Below are 18,278 nucleotides of genomic sequence, written 5' to 3' on the forward strand. Positions count from 1 at the left end.
AAAGTTTGGGTTCCCTGATGCGTGACACGCAGGCGGGCTAGGTACAACAAGGCGTAGTCAATCTGGGCTTACTTCAACTTATGTTTCACTGCCATAAATTTACGGCGTTCTTCCTGCACAAGTAACGTGAAGTCTGGGTACATGGTAAATGATATTCCGTCATAGGTCAACAGTTGCTTCTCTCTGACCACCATTAGTGCTGTATCCCTATCTCTGTAATTTAGCAAGCGAGCAATTATAGGCCTGGGTGTACTACCAAGAGGCGGCCGTGGACCGAGGGACCGGTGAGCCCTTTCCACTATGAATTGAGAGGATAGGTGTTCAGCCCCCACCACCGCCACCAGCAGCTTCTCAATGTACTCTTCTATCTTACCCGTATTTGTGCTCTCCGGTATGCCCAAAACGCGTATGTTCTGCCTACTGCGCGCCTCAATGTCCTCGTTCTTAGCCGCTATGAGCTATGACTTTGAGCAGTTTATCTAGTTGCGCTGTCGTTTTTTGTACCTGGGTTGCGGTGTCCTCAACATTCGAAATGTGATGCTCTGCTTCCTTAAGGCACGTTTCATGACCTTCTATCTTGCAGGCTATGCATCCATGCGGGTACTCATCGTGTCCATTTTGTCCGCAATGGTTGCGAATCCTTGCCGCATCTCCTGCAAAATGGAGTTCAGATCCACTCCTGATGATGGCAGGTGTTCCGACTGTGTTGTCTCCATCGCCGCGTCCTGTTCCGGCGAGTTCTGTTTCATGGACTTCTTGCCATCAAATGTCAGTCGCGGCTGGCGGGCATCCGTTTTCCCCATTTTGGCTCTGCCGCCTGCGACAACCGTCTTGATCCGGGCACCAACCCCACGCCACGAAGATAGGGCCTCTGCCTCCCCACCCCCACAACAATGCTCAGTTCTGCTCACCATTGCTCCACGACTGCCAGACCCAGTTCCTGTCAGGGGCCTCTACCATGTGCTTGGTATGTGTATGCCTGCGGGGGGGGGGGGAATATGAGTGCAGGAATCGGTTGTCCCCAAAGTCTCAGGACAGTGTCTAGCAAACCTGCCACCTTTCTGCCCAGCCTGTCAGTGGCCAAAGGGTAGTAACTGCCAACAAGCCTATAATGCACACAGCACAGTGCTCATTGCCACCAAAGTTATTTGTTTCTGCCGCTGACCCCTCTGATGGCCGCAGAAACATATACCGCGGCGCCTGCCTTTGTTGTTGTGTCCCGCTTTATATCGTGTGCTTTCCCCACCAGGGCCGGTATATATGTCAAGAGCCTGGGACACTGGTGACGTTCATTTTGCCTGCAGGAGTATTACCCCACCCTTGCTGCGTGGCTCACAATTAGTCGTCTCTCCCACTCGCTGGTCGCATCGGAGAATTATTCCCTACTCTGTGAAGTTCAGCACCTGCATTTGAGGCGGGCGGGTTCAGTCGGGCCCTCTTGCCGCTCTCGCGCACAGTCCGCAGTGCCCCGCGAGGCTCTCAGCGCCGAATCTCCACAATTCTCCGGGCAATGTGCGATCGCGCTGCCTCCCGTATTTCTGCCTCTCCCCACAGCAGTGCATCTCCCTTACTTGCGTGGCGATGTTGTTCTCTGTGTCCGCTCACCGCGAGCACTCTGCCCAAAAAAATCGTCACCAGGTATTTCCGACATGGGGAGGCCTTCCCGCCTCGTGGAAGCCTCGGTCCTCGGGTACTGTGCTCCGCCTCTCAACCGCTCCAGGCGTCACGGCCGGCACCAGGGGCAACGTCGTCACTGCTCGATTCCAGACGCCAGACAGCTCCCCCGCCGCCAGTCACTGCACCGCCGCATACCTGAATGCTTATGGGATATGTTGCTTGTTTTTATTAGTATTTCTCCGCATCGGAACCAGGATTAATAGCGGATTATGGAGTCAGACAGCGGGAGCCTCACACAGTGGCGGCCATTCCGCTCGTGCGCCACCTAGCGCCCTCCAATGCAGTATGCACTTTATTGAGATGGGAAAGTATATCCTGTAGTGTGACCTCCGGCCCGTCTCCTACGGGTGCCTCCATCGCACGTCCAGTCAAATGGTGTACAAGATCTTGCTGATCTTTTGTGTAGGCAAACTTTTCCGATTTAGATTGCTGAGCAGTGCGTTGGTCACAGCCCCCCATCCTTGCTGCTGGCGTTGTTGTGCTATTTAGGTATGCACGGGCGGCAGTACTCACCGCTGCCTGCCTAGGAGATTTATGCGTCTCCTGCGGCCTTTCGGGTTTCTTACCCCCAAGTGGAGACACTGTGGTCATTTCTTTCGACGCAACGTCAGCCTCCTCCCCGCACTATCCCTCATGCAGGGTATGCACTGCCAGTGGGCCCCCTTGTGTGTGTCCTGAAGCCAGCAGGGGTACGTTTTCCTCCAGTTGCGGCACTTTACTGCGGAGTATGATTCATATCACCATCAGCTACACCAGTTGTTACCATCTTCCCCCACCGGGCACTTGCCGCTAATGCGACCCTCTGCAGTAGTAAACAAGCGTCTAATATTGGGGGAGGGTCGGGGAACAGTATTTCTGAGGCGCCCGAAAATGGTCAGGCGCAGCACCCTCGCTGATCGTGTGCCGGTGTCTGCTGCGCCTGAGCGTGTCGTCACGGGCCCGCCTCGCCGAGGACCGCACCCACGTTTTTATCCGCTGTAGGGGGAGGGGGATGACCACAGGGGCCCAGCTGAGTCGCAGATGAGCACTCTGGGCGCCGCTGCCCCAGTCAGCACCCCCCGATGTCCCCCGGACGCCCAGAGTCAATTGCAGGGGCTATTTGCAGGGTTTCGCCGATCTGGACTTACGCGCTGCGGGCGCCCCGTGCACTCGAGGCCCCGGCTTCTCCCCCTCTCGCAGGCCTCAGTTCTTCCACACGGTACTGCATCAGCGCTGATTGCTGTTGCCCCAATTTGGGACCGTCGCTGTATGCCTGATGCTTTCAAACAGTTGTTCTACCGCTCAGCATGTAACAGGATAGGCGGATTAATTAATGTCCGTATAGTCGGAGACGTCGGAAGGGGTCTCAGAGCTCCGTTAGGCGGCGGCCGCCATGTCGTTTGGCTGCTAGCCACGCCACGCCCCTCCATGAACATGAATTTTTTAAAAAGATGTTTTAAAGTTCAATGTCCTGCACTAGCACACTTTACTCTGTGAAGGGCTTCGATTCGCTTGCATTTTTTTTATTTTGTGAACTGGTGGGTGCAAAGCACAACAGAAAAGATTAAAATGCTAAACATGACCCTAATGGTTTGTGCAAATGCTTATTATATGTCATGATTTTTTGTGAAATCTTATTGTGGAATTCACACTTACCATTTATCACATAGGGTGCCTTCATCATGTTTGCAATTTCTTTTTAAATTGTTTAAATCCCCTAGCTGATATGATTTCATTAAACTAAATTAATCCATATTTATATGATTGGTTGCACAGTTTATTGTTAATCCCCCAAAAATCCAAGATGACAGTGGCTGAGTGTGCTTCCCCTGGAATGCCATTCACCACCTCCATGTGTAGTCTGGGTAAGGAAGGCGGAACTGCATGTGTAGTCTGGGTAAGGAAGGCGGAAGTGGCTAGAGTTTTTGATCGCTAGTCTTGCATCCTGTCTACTGCACACTCCTCCGCTGTTATACCCACAAAAAAACTGCAAAAGTAGATTAATGCACGCATTGAAATATTTGTTCTCATCCTTTTGATCTTCATCTCATAGGTGTGCTACATTGAAGGTCATAGGGTCGTCAGCTTGGCTAATGAGCTATTTGGATACAATGGATGGTCCCATTCTGTCACGCAGCAGAATGTTGGTAAGTTTGCAACACGGGTAAGGCATGTGTAAGTGTTGAGTTGCTTGCAGACGGCAGTGCATTTTCAGCCTCCTGTACAGTGGTAGTCAAGAGGGCATTGGTAAATCGGATCATGCCTATTACATGGTTTCATAGAGTTGTACAGATGTCTTGTGTGTGTATTTAAATTAAACGTTACACCAGGATTTCCTGTTCTGCTCAGCAGGTGCTGATCAAAGAGAAAAAAAGTTTTACCTACTCAAACGTGTTTTAGAGGGGCTAGCTTTTGTAGAGTGATCAAATAGCGTAATGGTCCTGCGTGAGTAGTTCACCTCTGCTATGTGTAGTCATCTATAAACTAAAAAAAAAATACATGGTCTAAAAGCAAACAAATGGAGTACTTCCGCCTTCAGTGGTAGAACTTAAGATCTCTGCTCTTGGTCTACTACCCCCATTTTGACTCTCGGAATCCTCAAATTATTATGGAGATAGAAAATGAAAGTAATTCGTTCTCGATTGAAACAGATCATTGTGTTGACCATCTCCATAATTTAAAATGTCAAGGAGAAAATAAAAGAGGGGATCTGTCCTTCCTATCATGGAATATAGCGGGATTATCAAATAAGGTGAATGACCCCATTTTTCGCGATTTAATTGCGAAATATGACATCATTTGCCTCCAGGAATGCTGGGAACAGACTGAGATCCATCTGGCAGGTTATCGGACTTATTTTACCCCTGCCACCCAGTCGAGGAGAGGCAGGAGTTCTGGGGGCCTTTGCACTTACATCTCTAATACAATTACTTTGTCTATAAACCAACAGACTACACGGGGGCATAATAGTTTTCAGGTTCTCAGCTTAACAGCAGGTGGGAAACGACTCCTTATTCTAGTCAATTTATATAACAACATCCCAAAAGAAGAACATCACAAAGTTTTAGAAGATTTAAATGACTGTATATGTTCTTCTAGTATTAATCCTGAACATAATGACACTTGTATCATCCTGATGGGTGATTTTAATTACCATTTGTGTCATCATAGTAATTCAGGTATTTGTGGTATGGTTAACCTGATTGGCGAACCATGCACACATTTTGAGCATACTTCTTTGGGAAACTTGTTTAATACCTTAATTTTCGACTTGAACTTGGGGTTCGCAAACGAACTTTGTAATCCCCCGGTTTTATTCCAAACCACTTTTAATGGGCGTGGTTTACAGTCCGTTATAGACTACACACTGATTTCAACTTTCTATCACCATAATGTCCTGTCTTTTAAAACACTGGACATTGTGTTGAGTGACCATTATCCGATCAGTACAATCTTTGACATTGAGATGAGTATTAGATCGGGTACTAACGTAGCCGAAAATTTGTATCGCCATGCCCTTTCATTGGCGAGACAAAACGGCTACGCCTTAAAATGGAACAAATTTGACCCTATAAATTTTCTTCAAAACTTAATTAAGGAACAACACAACAATATTAAGATTTGTTTGGAGGAAAATCCTGACCCGGGCATGATTGTTAATGCTTTTAACCAGATTACTTTGTATATTGGCGAAAAACTGACAGGAACATTTCGAACAGGGGCGAGAGAAAAAGCTGAGGGATGGTTTAACTCTGATTGTACAAAAGCACATTCTCGCTTAAAGCAGATCTTAAAGAACATACCGAAAGACCCGCTAGCAGTTAGAGTTGCGAGAACTGCCTACAAAACCTGCTTGAAAAAACGGAAACAGGAGTTGAAGGAGATTGCGTGGGATACTCTAACAAAAGCCAGTCTGTTGAGAGATAGTACTGCCTTCTGGAAAGCAGTAAATGCTCCCTTTTTCGTAGATAGAAAATCCGATAAGGTAGAGCTTGCCATTGATGGACCAACCTGGGTGGAACATTTTACCGAGCTTTATAAAGAAGACGTCCTGCCTACTATAGATTTTACCTCCCAAAACTACCAGCTTTTAACTGAGTGGGCCCCTTCCGCTTCATTCCCTCTAAGTATTCTTTTCTCTGTCCCCGAAGTAGAATTAGCATTACTAGAAAGTTCGAGAAATAAAGCTCCCGGCCCCGATGGTGTGCCTATAGATATATATAAAGATACAATTTCCTTATGGACTCCTTTGCTGACCAACGTATTAAACAGTTTTAATAGCATGGGTTTTCCACCGACCTGGCAAGAAGCCAAAGTTGTGCCTATTTTTAAAAAGGGAGATCGTAATGATCCCAAATGCTATAGGCCTATCTCCCTACTTGATTCTTTGATGAAAGTGGCAGGTAGAGTCATTTTAAACAGATTAAACTCCTGGGCCGAGGAAAAGGATATCCTTTCTAAGTTCCAATATGGTTTTAAGACAGGTTTAGGTACAATCGAACAAGGACTTAATTTAGCCCTTATCATCGGTAAATATATGACGGCTAAAAAAGGTAATCTTTTTATGACGTTCATCGACTTAAGCTCAGCTTTCGATTGTCTGAACCATGAGGTATTATGGAATACTTTGACAGGCCTGGGTATTGACATAAACATTCTTAACTTCATTAAAGAATTATATAGGGGGGCAGGGGCAAAGGTACGCTTTGGAAATAAAGGAGAGTGTTCTACTAAGTTCCCAATAAAGAAAGGGGTTCGACAGGGGTGCATCCTGGCACCATTTCTTTTTAATCTATATATCAATGGTGTGGCGGAATTTTTAATCAAACAAAAGGTAGATTATCCTCAAATTGATGGCACGGCGGTTCCCATTTTACTTTATGCGGATGACGCAGTTATCATGGCTAGAACCCAATTGGGCCTCCAAAAAGCTCTAACCTGTTTTACATCGTTCATGAGCTCTAGAGGCCTAAAAATAAATATAGGGAAAACGTTCTCCATGTGCTGCTCTTCGAAGAATAAACTTCCTTGTAATGTTTATATTGAAAAGTCTAAGATAGGACTTACAAGTACTTTCTCATATTTAGGGGTTGTTTTTAATTAAAAAGGCACCTGGAAAGCAGCGATTAGGAGCAGGAATCTTGCTTTTGCTCGCGCACTAGGAGCAATAAAACAGTTTTCCAATAAGCTGGGGGGCAGGCCTGTCCGTATTTTAATGGATATTTATAATGCCAAATGTGTTTCAACTGCATTATACGGTTCCGGCATATGGGGTATCGCTGACTGTCAGGAGATTCAAGTAAAAGAAAATTCTTTCCTGCGTTATTTGTTAGCGGTTCCCAACTCGTCCTCCACATATATTTGCCATAAGGAATTAGATCTGGTTTATATTTCTGATCTAGTTAAAGTTAGCCCCTTATTGCTATGGCACAAGATATGGACTACAGAGGAAACTGTTTTTAATAGAACTATTCTGATTGACTGCCTCAAATTAGAAAGATGCATGGACATTCCCTGGATTGGCTATGTAAAAGAATTTATGATTAAGATGGGACATTCAGCTTTTTTTGAAAACCCTTGTTCCTTAACCTCGATCTCCCGGCAGGCTTTCAAAAAATGGTGTCTTGACTTCCTGGAAAGTAGACGATGGTGTGATGAAAAAAGTAAGATATCTGTATCCCAACATAATTTACTGTTACAGGCCCCTGGCCTACAGTTGTATCTGTCTCCCGATTACTCCAGCTACGACAGGATGTTGTTAGCTCGTCTGAGAGTCGGGTCCTTTTATAGATTAATAACTTTTCCAGACAGAAACGATTGGTCTCCAAATTTAATTAACTGTCCATGTGATAATCTTGCAATGCAATCGCAAATACACTGTGTTCTCTTTTGTAAATTTTATTCATGGGGAAGAAGGCAATATTTGATTCCCCTATTGAAGACCTGGGGACTGAGGCAGTGCATGCCTGCTTTTCTAAAACTGCTTTTACTACAAGATGAAATAACCATTAATGCCTTATTCAAGTTTTTAAAATTTGCTATTCGGTGCAGATTGTCGATGAATTAATTTAGAGTCTGCCCTTATGTTGGATACCCCGACCATGATGTACTTGAGCTGTAAAAATTTCGATTTTTAATTCAGATTTTTTTTTTTTTTTAACATGTATGTATTTCTGTGTTGCTTTTATGATTTTATATTTGAAATCGAATAAAGCTATCTTGACTTGACTTGACTTGACTCTCCTGTTTCCACCATACTCCCAGAAGTTTTATTGCTCAGCTCACTGAAGATACTGAAGAAATTACTATTGGGTTGGTATCCCTCACCACCAAAATGTTTTCCGTGGTTATTTCAATTTCCACTGGGGGGATGGGGGGGGGGGGGTGGGGGGTGAACAAAACCAGGCCTCTCTATTGAATCAATTTGATCTTAAACACCACTCCATTTACTATAGGAACATAATGTGCCAAATTCTTGACCTCTTAAAGTCTAATCTTAACTTTTAAACATCCTATCAAAGTTGACTTATTTGAGCACCCGCTATATGACCTTCCACATGCAAATTCCATACGTAAAAGGATCTGATGGACATAATCGGCCAAAAATCCTGAAATTGTGGGGAGTTTCACTTCAAGTTCAAAGGTCTTGAATTCTGCCTCCAGTATGCCCTGGATAACATCAGACATATTGATTATGCCAATCCCAGAGTGGAAAAGAAATCATCAGAATCCTAAATCTACTCATCTAAAAGTTTTCCTATAGCTCTCAAAAGTATGTCTGTGAGACCAATCAGCGTGTGGTACTCACACCAAACCAATTAAGCAAGAAGACCTCTTCGAAAACGTTACCCTTATGATGATTAAACGGCTCTCCTAAAATTCGTTAGCAGCTATGATCAGCAAAGGAACACTACCAAATTGACATTGCATAAGCAAAATCGGTGTTACACTGCTACTCACCTCTCAAGAACCTTAATTCAAGATATCTAAGACCTCAAACACCCAACAGTTTTCTAAACCTACCACCATTAGGAAACAATGCACCCAATTAATGAATCTATTAATGGAAAAAAATAAACCATTACGATGCAGCATCAAACTATTGCAAAACCTCGCTGAATCAGATCCCCTTTCTCTTAAATTTAAACCTTCATGGTCCACATTATTGATAGTGCTATTGCAGAATTCTGGGGTATCTCTACACCAACAAAAAAAACAGATGATACCCAAGCTTCCAATTTTCCTGCAGAAAATCTAATCTTGGTTGTTCCCTATGCTCACACGCCAAAAATTAGACCTTCTTTATACCTAAGAACTCTCCTAAGTTTGATCATTAGTAGTTACCAGGACTCTAAATCTATACTTTCTTATCGAACATATCCACACAAGCCAAGTCCATGACCTTCATCCTAGACTATCACTTCACATCACTGTGCAAGCCCATATCATATATATATATATATATATATATATTACCTACTGGCGGTCGCCAGTAGGTAGTTATAGTTAGGACCACGTTTCCATAGGAAATCCGCAACATTCTATTTTGAATAACTTTGGCGCCGGTTGACGAATCCTCGCGAATTTTTCAAAATAGGTGGGGCGCTATGCTCCGCTCCTACCCTGAAAGTCTCGGGGGGGATTCGTCAAGCTGGGGCTGAGATAAAAGGGGGGTCCCAAAACGCGTTTTTCCCATGCATTTTTCCATAGGACCTTTAGACACAGCTACAGCCCGAACGGCTGAACAGAATTACTTGAAATTTGGCAGAGAGGTAGTCCTCAGGTCAAGGAAGTGCCTTTTGTAGGTTTGGTGTAAATCTGTTCAGTAGATTCTGAGAAAATAGCCTTTAAATCAATATATATATCTGTCGCAGCTTACGGTGCGCTTACCGTACGCGTACGGTGGCGTGCGCGAGCGCGATTCTGATTAGCCCTTAGATCTTAGTAAACATTCGAATCGGTCGAAACCAGGCAGCGGCGGCCGCCATTTTCTCTCTCGCACTCTGCCAGGGGGTTGAAAAACAAAGTGCAAATCATGTAAAGGGGCTGTTTACACAGCTCCCAAGCACCTAGCCATGTCGAGGGAGTCCCCAACGATCCCCCAAGTGAAAAAAGGCAATTTTAATTTTTTCGAAAATTTCGCCGATTACGCTTACCATACGCGTACGGTAAGAAATAAGTAAAAAAAAAAAAAATATCCACATTTTCCCCATCCCGTGTGCAAAAGGTGCCCGAAGGACACCTTTTGTGCATGGCTCATCCTAGTTAAACAAAACATATATTTTACCTGTCACAACGATGCTCATCATATGACCTCCATGTGCGCACGGTGCGCGATGCGCATCGTGCGTTCATGGCCCATCTAGCGTAACGTGGGCACGCGGTTCGCGAAGCGCACCGCGTGCTCACTGTGCGCGCACGGTGCGCGAAGCGCACCGTGCGCGCACGGAACGAACTGCGTTAAGTGGGCGCGCACGCCACAAATGGCGTAAAGTAACTTAGCATTTAAAAAACCGTACAAATTCACTGAAAAAACCATAGGTTTCACACACGTTATAGTTACGAATTAGCATTTAAAAAACCTTGCAAATTCACTGAAAAAACCATAGGTTTCACACATGTTATAGTTAGCTGGACATTTTACTGATAAAAAACCAATGAAATTCCCCCGTTATAGTTACTGTAGGCAACTATAACTCACGCGACCGTAATCCTCTGCTGATGACATATGTGTCTTTATGAAAAAAAAATATTTGTAATATATGTATAGCTAAAATTTAATGGAAGAAGACATGGGCAAATAAGTGTCTAAATACAGTATTAGCATCAGCAGAGGATTACGGTCGCGTGAGTTATAGTTGCCTACAGTAACTATAACGGGGGAATTTCATTGGTTTTTTATCAGTAAAATGTCCAGCTAACTATAACATGTGTGAAACCTATGGTTTTTTCAGTGAATATATATATATATATATATATATATATATATATATATATATATATATATATATATATATATATATATATTCACTGAAAAAACCATAGGTTTCACACATGTTATAGTTAGTGGAAATTTTACTGATAAAAAACCAATGAAATTGCCCCGTTATAGTTAGCGCAGGCAACTATAACTCACGCGACCACAATCCTCTGCTGATGCTAATACTGTATTTAGACACTTATTTGCCCATGTCTTCTTCCATACATTTTTAGCTATACATATATTACAAATATTTTTTTTTCATAAAGACACATATGTCATCAGCAGAGGATTGCGGTCGCGTGAGTTATAGTTGCCTGCGCTAACTATAACGGGGCAATTTCATTGGTTTTTTATCAGTAAAATTTCCACTAACTATAACATGTGTGAAACCTATGGTTTTTTCAGTGAATTTGCAAGGTTTTTTAAATGCTAATTCCTAACTATAACGTGTGTGAAACCTATGGTTTTTTCAGTGAATTAGTACGGTTTTTTAAATGCTAAGTTTTTTTCCCTTATAATAAGCCCTGTACATTTGGTGGCCTACGGCCACCAAAAGCACAGGGGGTGGGGTAAGTGTGGATAGTGTTTTTTTCCATTGTAATAAGCCCAGCACATTTGGTGGCCTTCGGCCACCAAAAGCACAGGGGGTGGGGTAAGTGTGGATAGTGTTTTTTTTATTTTTATTTTTTTACCGTACGCTTACCGTAAGCGTACGGTAAGCGTACCCCGCGAAATTGCCGAAAAAAAAATAAAACCGTTTTTGCACTTGGGGGATGTTTGGGGACTCCCTCAACATGACTATGTGGGAGGGAGTTGTCAAAACAGCCCCTTTACATGTTTTTGGGCTTCCGATTTTAAAAATCTCTCTCAGTGCGAGAGACAAAATGGCGGCCGCCGCTTCCTGGTTTCGGCCGATTCGAATGTTTACTAAGATCTAAGAGCCAATCAGAATCGCGCTCGCGCACGCCACCGTACGCTTACCGTAAGCGTACGGTAAGCGTACCGTAAGCTGGCTCAGATATATATATTGATTTAAAGGCTATTTTCTCAGAATCTACTGAACAGATTTACACCAAACCTACAAAAGGCACTTCCTTGACCTAGGGACTACCTCTCTGCCAAATTTTGAGTAATTCTGTTCAGCCATTCGGGCTGTAGCTCGTTCTAAAGGTCCTATGGAAAAATGCATGGGAAAAACGCGTTTTGGGACCCCCCTTTTATCTCAGCCCCCGCTTGACGAATCCCCCCGAGACTTTCAGGGTAGGAGCGGAGCGTAGCGCCCCACCTATTTTGAGAAATTCGCGAGGATTCGTCGACCGGCGCCAAAGTTATTCAAAATAGAATGTTGAGGTTTTCCTATGGAAACGTGGTCCTAACTATAACTACCTACTGGCTATCGCCAGTAGGTAATATATATATATATATATATATATATATAAAGTTTCACATTTGCCAAAGCTTTTAGGACGCACTTTCCATCGTCAAAATAAGGCAACAACACCATCTGCAGCTCCCTGGATAAATAAATTGCCTTACGCGTTTCAGACATCAATCGTCCTTATTCATAGGCAGAGCAACCTCACATGTAAGGCACAGAATGCTGTTGAGTAAAACAAATACCTTTTATTAGCCACAGGTGGAGCCTTGCAATCAAAGTAGAATAGCATTCTGGGAACAGCAGTTCTGTGATTAGCCTCGTAGTTAATGATAAACAACAAAGTCACTCTAATATATTTCTCATAAATCCAGCCATTAGTGGGCTATCCAAAAGAAAGCAGACAGTGTTGCAAACAATGATATGCCGACACGATGGACCGGGATCGGCTCCATGCATCCAGAGCCGTCGGCCCGCTTTTCTTGCGGTAGTGCAGTCCCCACGGCAAGGCTGCCGTGCATTACATAAAGTTTCACATTTGCCAAAGCTTTTAGGACGCACTTTCCATCGTCAAAATAAGGCAACAACACCATCTGCAGCTCCCTGGATAAATAAATTGCCTTACGCGTTTCAGACATCAATCGTCCTTATTCATAGGCAGAGCAACCTCACATGTAAGGCACAGAATGCTGTTGAGTAAAACAAATACCTTTTATTAGCCACAGGTGGAGCCTTGCAATCAAAGTAGAATAGCATTCTGGGAACAGCAGTTCTGTGATTAGCCTCGTAGTTAATGATAAACAACAAAGTCACTCTAATATATTTCTCATAAATCCAGCCATTAGTGGGCTATCCAAAAGAAAGCAGACAGTGTTGCAAACAATGATATGCCGACACGATGGACCGGGATCGGCTCCATGCATCCAGAGCCGTCGGCCCGCTTTTCTTGCGGTAGTGCAGTCCCCACGGCAAGGCTGCCGTGCATTACATAAAGTTTCACATTTGCCAAAGCTTTTAGGACGCACTTTCCATCGTCAAAATAAGGCAACAACACCATCTGCAGCTCCCTGGATAAATAAATTGCCTTACGCGTTTCAGACATCAATCGTCCTTATTCATAGGCAGAGCAACCTCACATGTAAGGCACAGAATGCTGTTGAGTAAAACAAATACCTTTTATTAGCCACAGGTGGAGCCTTGCAATCAAAGTAGAATAGCATTCTGGGAACAGCAGTTCTGTGATTAGCCTCGTAGTTAATGATAAACAACAAAGTCACTCTAATATATTTCTCATAAATCCAGCCATTAGTGGGCTATCCAAAAGAAAGCAGACAGTGTTGCAAACAATGATATGCCGACACGATGGACCGGGATCGGCTCCATGCATCCAGAGCCGTCGGCCCGCTTTTCTTGCGGTAGTGCAGTCCCCACGGCAAGGCTGCCGTGCATTACATAAAGTTTCACATTTGCCAAAGCTTTTAGGACGCACTTTCCATCGTCAAAATAAGGCAACAACACCATCTGCAGCTCCCTGGATAAATAAATTGCCTTACGCGTTTCAGACATCAATCGTCCTTATTCATAGGCAGAGCAACCTCACATGTAAGGCACAGAATGCTGTTGAGTAAAACAAATACCTTTTATTAGCCACAGGTGGAGCCTTGCAATCAAAGTAGAATAGCATTCTGGGAACAGCAGTTCTGTGATTAGCCTCGTAGTTAATGATAAACAACAAAGTCACTCTAATATATTTCTCATAAATCCAGCCATTAGTGGGCTATCCAAAAGAAAGCAGACAGTGTTGCAAACAATGATATGCCGACACGATGGACCGGGATCGGCTCCATGCATCCAGAGCCGTCGGCCCGCTTTTCTTGCGGTAGTGCAGTCCCCACGGCAAGGCTGCCGTGCATTACATAAAGTTTCACATTTGCCAAAGCTTTTAGGACGCACTTTCCATCGTCAAAATAAGGCAACAACACCATCTGCAGCTCCCTGGATAAATAAATTGCCTTACGCGTTTCAGACATCAATCGTCCTTATTCATAGGCAGAGCAACCTCACATGTAAGGCACAGAATGCTGTTGAGTAAAACAAATACCTTTTATTAGCCACAGGTGGAGCCTTGCAATCAAAGTAGAATAGCATTCTGGGAACAGCAGTTCTGTGATTAGCCTCGTAGTTAATGATAAACAACAAAGTCACTCTAATATATTTCTCATAAATCCAGCCATTAGTGGGCTATCCAAAAGAAAGCAGACAGTGTTGCAAACAATGATATGCCGACACGATGGACCGGGATCGGCTCCATGCATCCAGAGCCGTCGGCCCGCTTTTCTTGCGGTAGTGCAATGAATAAGGACGATTGATGTCTGAAACGCGTAAGGCAATTTATTTATCCAGGGAGCTGCAGATGGTGTTGTTGCCTTATTTTGACGATGGAAAGTGCGTCCTAAAAGCTTTGGCAAATGTGAAACTTTATGTAATGCACGGCAGCCTTGCCGTGGGGACTGCACTACCGCAAGAAAAGCGGGCCGACGGCTCTGGATGCATGGAGCCGATCCCGGTCCATCGTGTCGGCATATCATTGTTTGCAACACTGTCTGCTTTCTTTTGGATAGCCCACTAATGGCTGGATTTATGAGAAATATATTAGAGTGACTTTGTTGTTTATCATTAACTACGAGGCTAATCACAGAACTGCTGTTCCCAGAATGCTATTCTACTTTGATTGCAAGGCTCCACCTGTGGCTAATAAAAGGTATTTGTTTTACTCAACAGCATTCTGTGCCTTACATGTGAGGTTGCTCTGCCTATGAATAAGGACGATTGATGTCTGAAACGCGTAAGGCAATTTATTTATCCAGGGAGCTGCAGATGGTGTTGTTGCCTTATTTTGACGATGGAAAGTGCGTCCTAAAAGCTTTGGCAAATGTGAAACTTTATATATATATATATATATATATATATATATATATATATATATATATATATATATATATATATATATATATATATTCCAATCGTAATTGCCATGCAAATGAAGACACCCACACAACGCTCGATTTTTCCTTGTTTATTCGGGAGGCAGCAGTGGACTCAGGGAGAATCCCACAGCATGGTAAAGCGCCTTCTGCCTACGCGTTTCGAGAATTATCCCTTCATCATGGCACGGCGTTTGGTAGGGAGGATGAAAGCGTGCATAGTTTTAACAGGTGATATAGTTTGTTTAGTCCCGCCTTAGTGGGCGTGTTCTTGCAAAGCACCCTGGATCGTGTAGTCCAGGGCAATTTGAGAGTCCATGATTGGTGCTGTTTTCCCTTAGTCCCTCTGTAGTTCTTACCCAGTGGGTCGCTGGCGATCCCCTTCTGTTTCCGTTGCTTTAGTGGTGCCCCATCGAACAGGCACGTTGTTCCGCATAAGGTGCCTCAGCCTGAGACACACGGACCTGCAAGGAGCAGTGGGGTTGTCTTCGTGACCCTGGCTGGCCACCACATATTCCAATCGTAATTGCCATGCAAATGAAGACCCCCACACAACTCTCGATTTTTCCTTGTTTATTCGGGAGGCAGCAGCGGACTCAGGGAGAATCCCACAGCATGGTAAAGCGCCTTCTACCTACGCGTTTCGAGAATTATCCCTTCATCATGGCACGGCGTTTGGTAGGGAGGATGAAAGCGTGTATAGTTTTCACAGGTGATATAGTTTGTTTAGTCCCGCCTTAGTGGGCGTGTTCTTGCAAAGCACCCTGGTTCGTGTAGTCCAGGGCAATTTGAGAGTCCATGATTGGTGCTGTTTTCCCTTAGTCCCTCTGTAGTTCTTACCCAGTGGGTCGCTGGAGATCCCCTTCTGTTTCCGTTGCTTTAGTGGTGCCCCATCGAACAGGCACGTTGTTCCGCATAAGGTGCCTCAGCCTGAGACACACGGACCTGCAAGGTGCAGTGGGGTTGTCTTCGTGACCCTGGCTGGCCACCACATATTCCAATCGTTATTGCCATGCAAATGAAGACACCCACACAACGCTCGATTTTTCCTTGTTTATTCGGGAGGCAGCAGCGGACTCAGGGAGAATCCCACAGCATGGTAAAGCGCCTTCTGCCTACGCGTTTCGAGAATTATCCCTTCATCATGGCACGGCGTTTGGTAGGGAGGATGAAAGCGTGCATAGTTTTCACAGGTGATATAGTTTTAGTCCCGCCTTAGTGGGCGTGTTCTTGCAAAGCACCCTGGTTCGTGTAGTCCAGGGCAATTTGAGAGTCCATGATTGGTGCTGTTTTCCCTTAGTCCCTCTGTAGTTCTTACCCAGTGGGTCGCTGGCGATCCCCTTCTGTTTCCGTTGCTTTAGTGGTGCCCCATCGAACAGGCACGTTGTTCCGCATAAGGTGCCTCAGCCTGAGACACACGGACCTGCAAGGAGCAGTGGGGTTGTCTTCGTGACCCTGGCTGGCCACCACATATTCCAATCGTAATTGCCATGCAAATGAAGACACCCACACAACGCTCGATTTTTCCTTGTTTATTCGGGAGGCAGCAGCGGACTCAGGGAGAATCCCACAGCATGGTAAAGCGCCTTCTGCCTTCGCGTTTCGAGAATTATCCCTTCATCATGGCACAGCGTTTGGTAGGGAGGATGAAAGCGTGCATAGTTTTCACAGGTGATATAGTTTGTTTAGTCCCGCCTTTGTGGGCGTGTTCTTGCAAAGCACCCTGGTTCGTGTAGTCCAGGGCAATTTGAGAGTCCATGATTGGTGCTGTTTTCCCTTAGTCCCTCTGTAGTTCTTACCCAGTGGGTCGCTGGCGATCCCCTTCTGTTTCCGTTGCTTTAGTGGTGCCCCATCGAACAGGCACGTTGTTCCGCATAAGGTGCCTCAGCCTGAGACCCACTAAGGCGGGACTAAACAAACTATATCACCTGTGAAAACTATGCACGCTTTCATCCTCCCTACCAAACGCCGTGCCATGATGAAGGGATAATTCTCGAAACGCGTAGGCAGAAGGCGCTTTACCATGCTGTGGGATTCTCCCTGAGTCCGCTGCTGCCTCCCGAATAAACAAGGAAAAATCGAGCGTTGTGTGGGTGTCTTCATTTGCATGGCAATTACGATTGGAATATGTGGTGGCCAGCCAGGGTCACGAAGACAACCCCACTGCTCCTTGCAGGTCCGTGTGTCTCAGGCTGAGGCACCTTATGCGGAACAACGTGCCTGTTCGATGGGGCACCACTAAAGCAACGGAAACAGAAGGGGATCGCCAGCGACCCACTGGGTAAGAACTACAGAGGGACTGAGGGAAAACAGCACCAATCATGGACTCTCAAATTGCCCTGGACTACACGAACCAGGGTGCTTTGCAAGAACAAGCCCACTAAGGCGGGACTAAACAAACTATATCACCTGTGAAAACTATGCACGCTTTCATCCTCCCTACCAAACGCCGTGCCATGATGAAGGGATAATTCTCGAAACGCGTAGGCAGAAGGCGCTTTACCATGCTGTGGGATTCTCCCTGAGTCCGCTGCTGCCTCCCGAATAAACAAGGAAAAATCGAGCGTTGTGTGGGTGTCGAATATATATATATATATATATATATATATATATATATATATATATATATATATATATATATATATATATTATAGTTAGGACCGAGTTTCCATAGGAAATCTGAAAATTCTATTTTGAATAACTTTGGCGCCGGTTAACGAATCCTAGCGAAATTTTCAAAACTAATGGGGCGCTCCGCTCAGCTCCTACCCTGAAAGTCTTGGGGTGATTCGTCAAGCGGGGGCCGAAAAAAAAGGGGGGTCCCAAAACGCGTTTTCCCCATGCACTTTCCCATAGGACCTTTAGTCGAAGGTACAGCCCGAACGGCTGAACAGAATGACTTGAAATTTGGCAAAGAGGTAGTCCTCAGGTCAGGCATGTGCCTTTTGCATATATGGTGTCAATCTGTTCAGTAGTTCCTGAGAAAATTGCAGTTAAAACTACATAAATATCTATATGCGCGCACGGTGCCGTGCGCGAGCGTAATTCTGATTGGTGGTTAGATGTCAGTCAACATTCGAATCGGTCGAAATCAGGAAGTGTCGGACGCCATTTTCTGTGTCGCAGTGAAAAAGAAAGGTGGAGAACGTGAAAAGGGGGCAGGGTAGAGAGTTCCTGACCCGTAGCCTTTGTCAGGGGTCCCCGAAGGACCCCGAAGGGTGAAAAAAACATTTTATTGTCTTTCAAAAAATCGTGGCGTGCACGCACGGTGGCAAAAAGT

The 18,278-nt window shown here is 44.9% G+C and overlaps 1 protein-coding gene across 2 annotated transcripts in view; it reads left to right on the forward strand.

The window, feature by feature from the left end:
• RAD52 (RAD52 DNA repair protein) overlaps positions 1-18,278 on the forward strand; it is a 210,470-nt gene that overhangs the window by 64,085 nt on the left and 128,107 nt on the right. For both annotated transcript variants that reach the window (XM_085652251.1, XM_085652252.1), the window contains exon 4: positions 3,710-3,803. In XM_085652251.1, the coding sequence (XP_085508377.1) occupies positions 3,710-3,803 (94 nt within the window). The remainder of the gene's footprint in view (positions 1-3,709; positions 3,804-18,278) is intronic.

This window comes from Triturus cristatus, chromosome 4_1, assembly GCF_964204655.1.
Source record: "Triturus cristatus chromosome 4_1, aTriCri1.1, whole genome shotgun sequence".
Taxonomy (NCBI): Eukaryota; Metazoa; Chordata; class Amphibia; order Caudata; family Salamandridae; genus Triturus; species Triturus cristatus.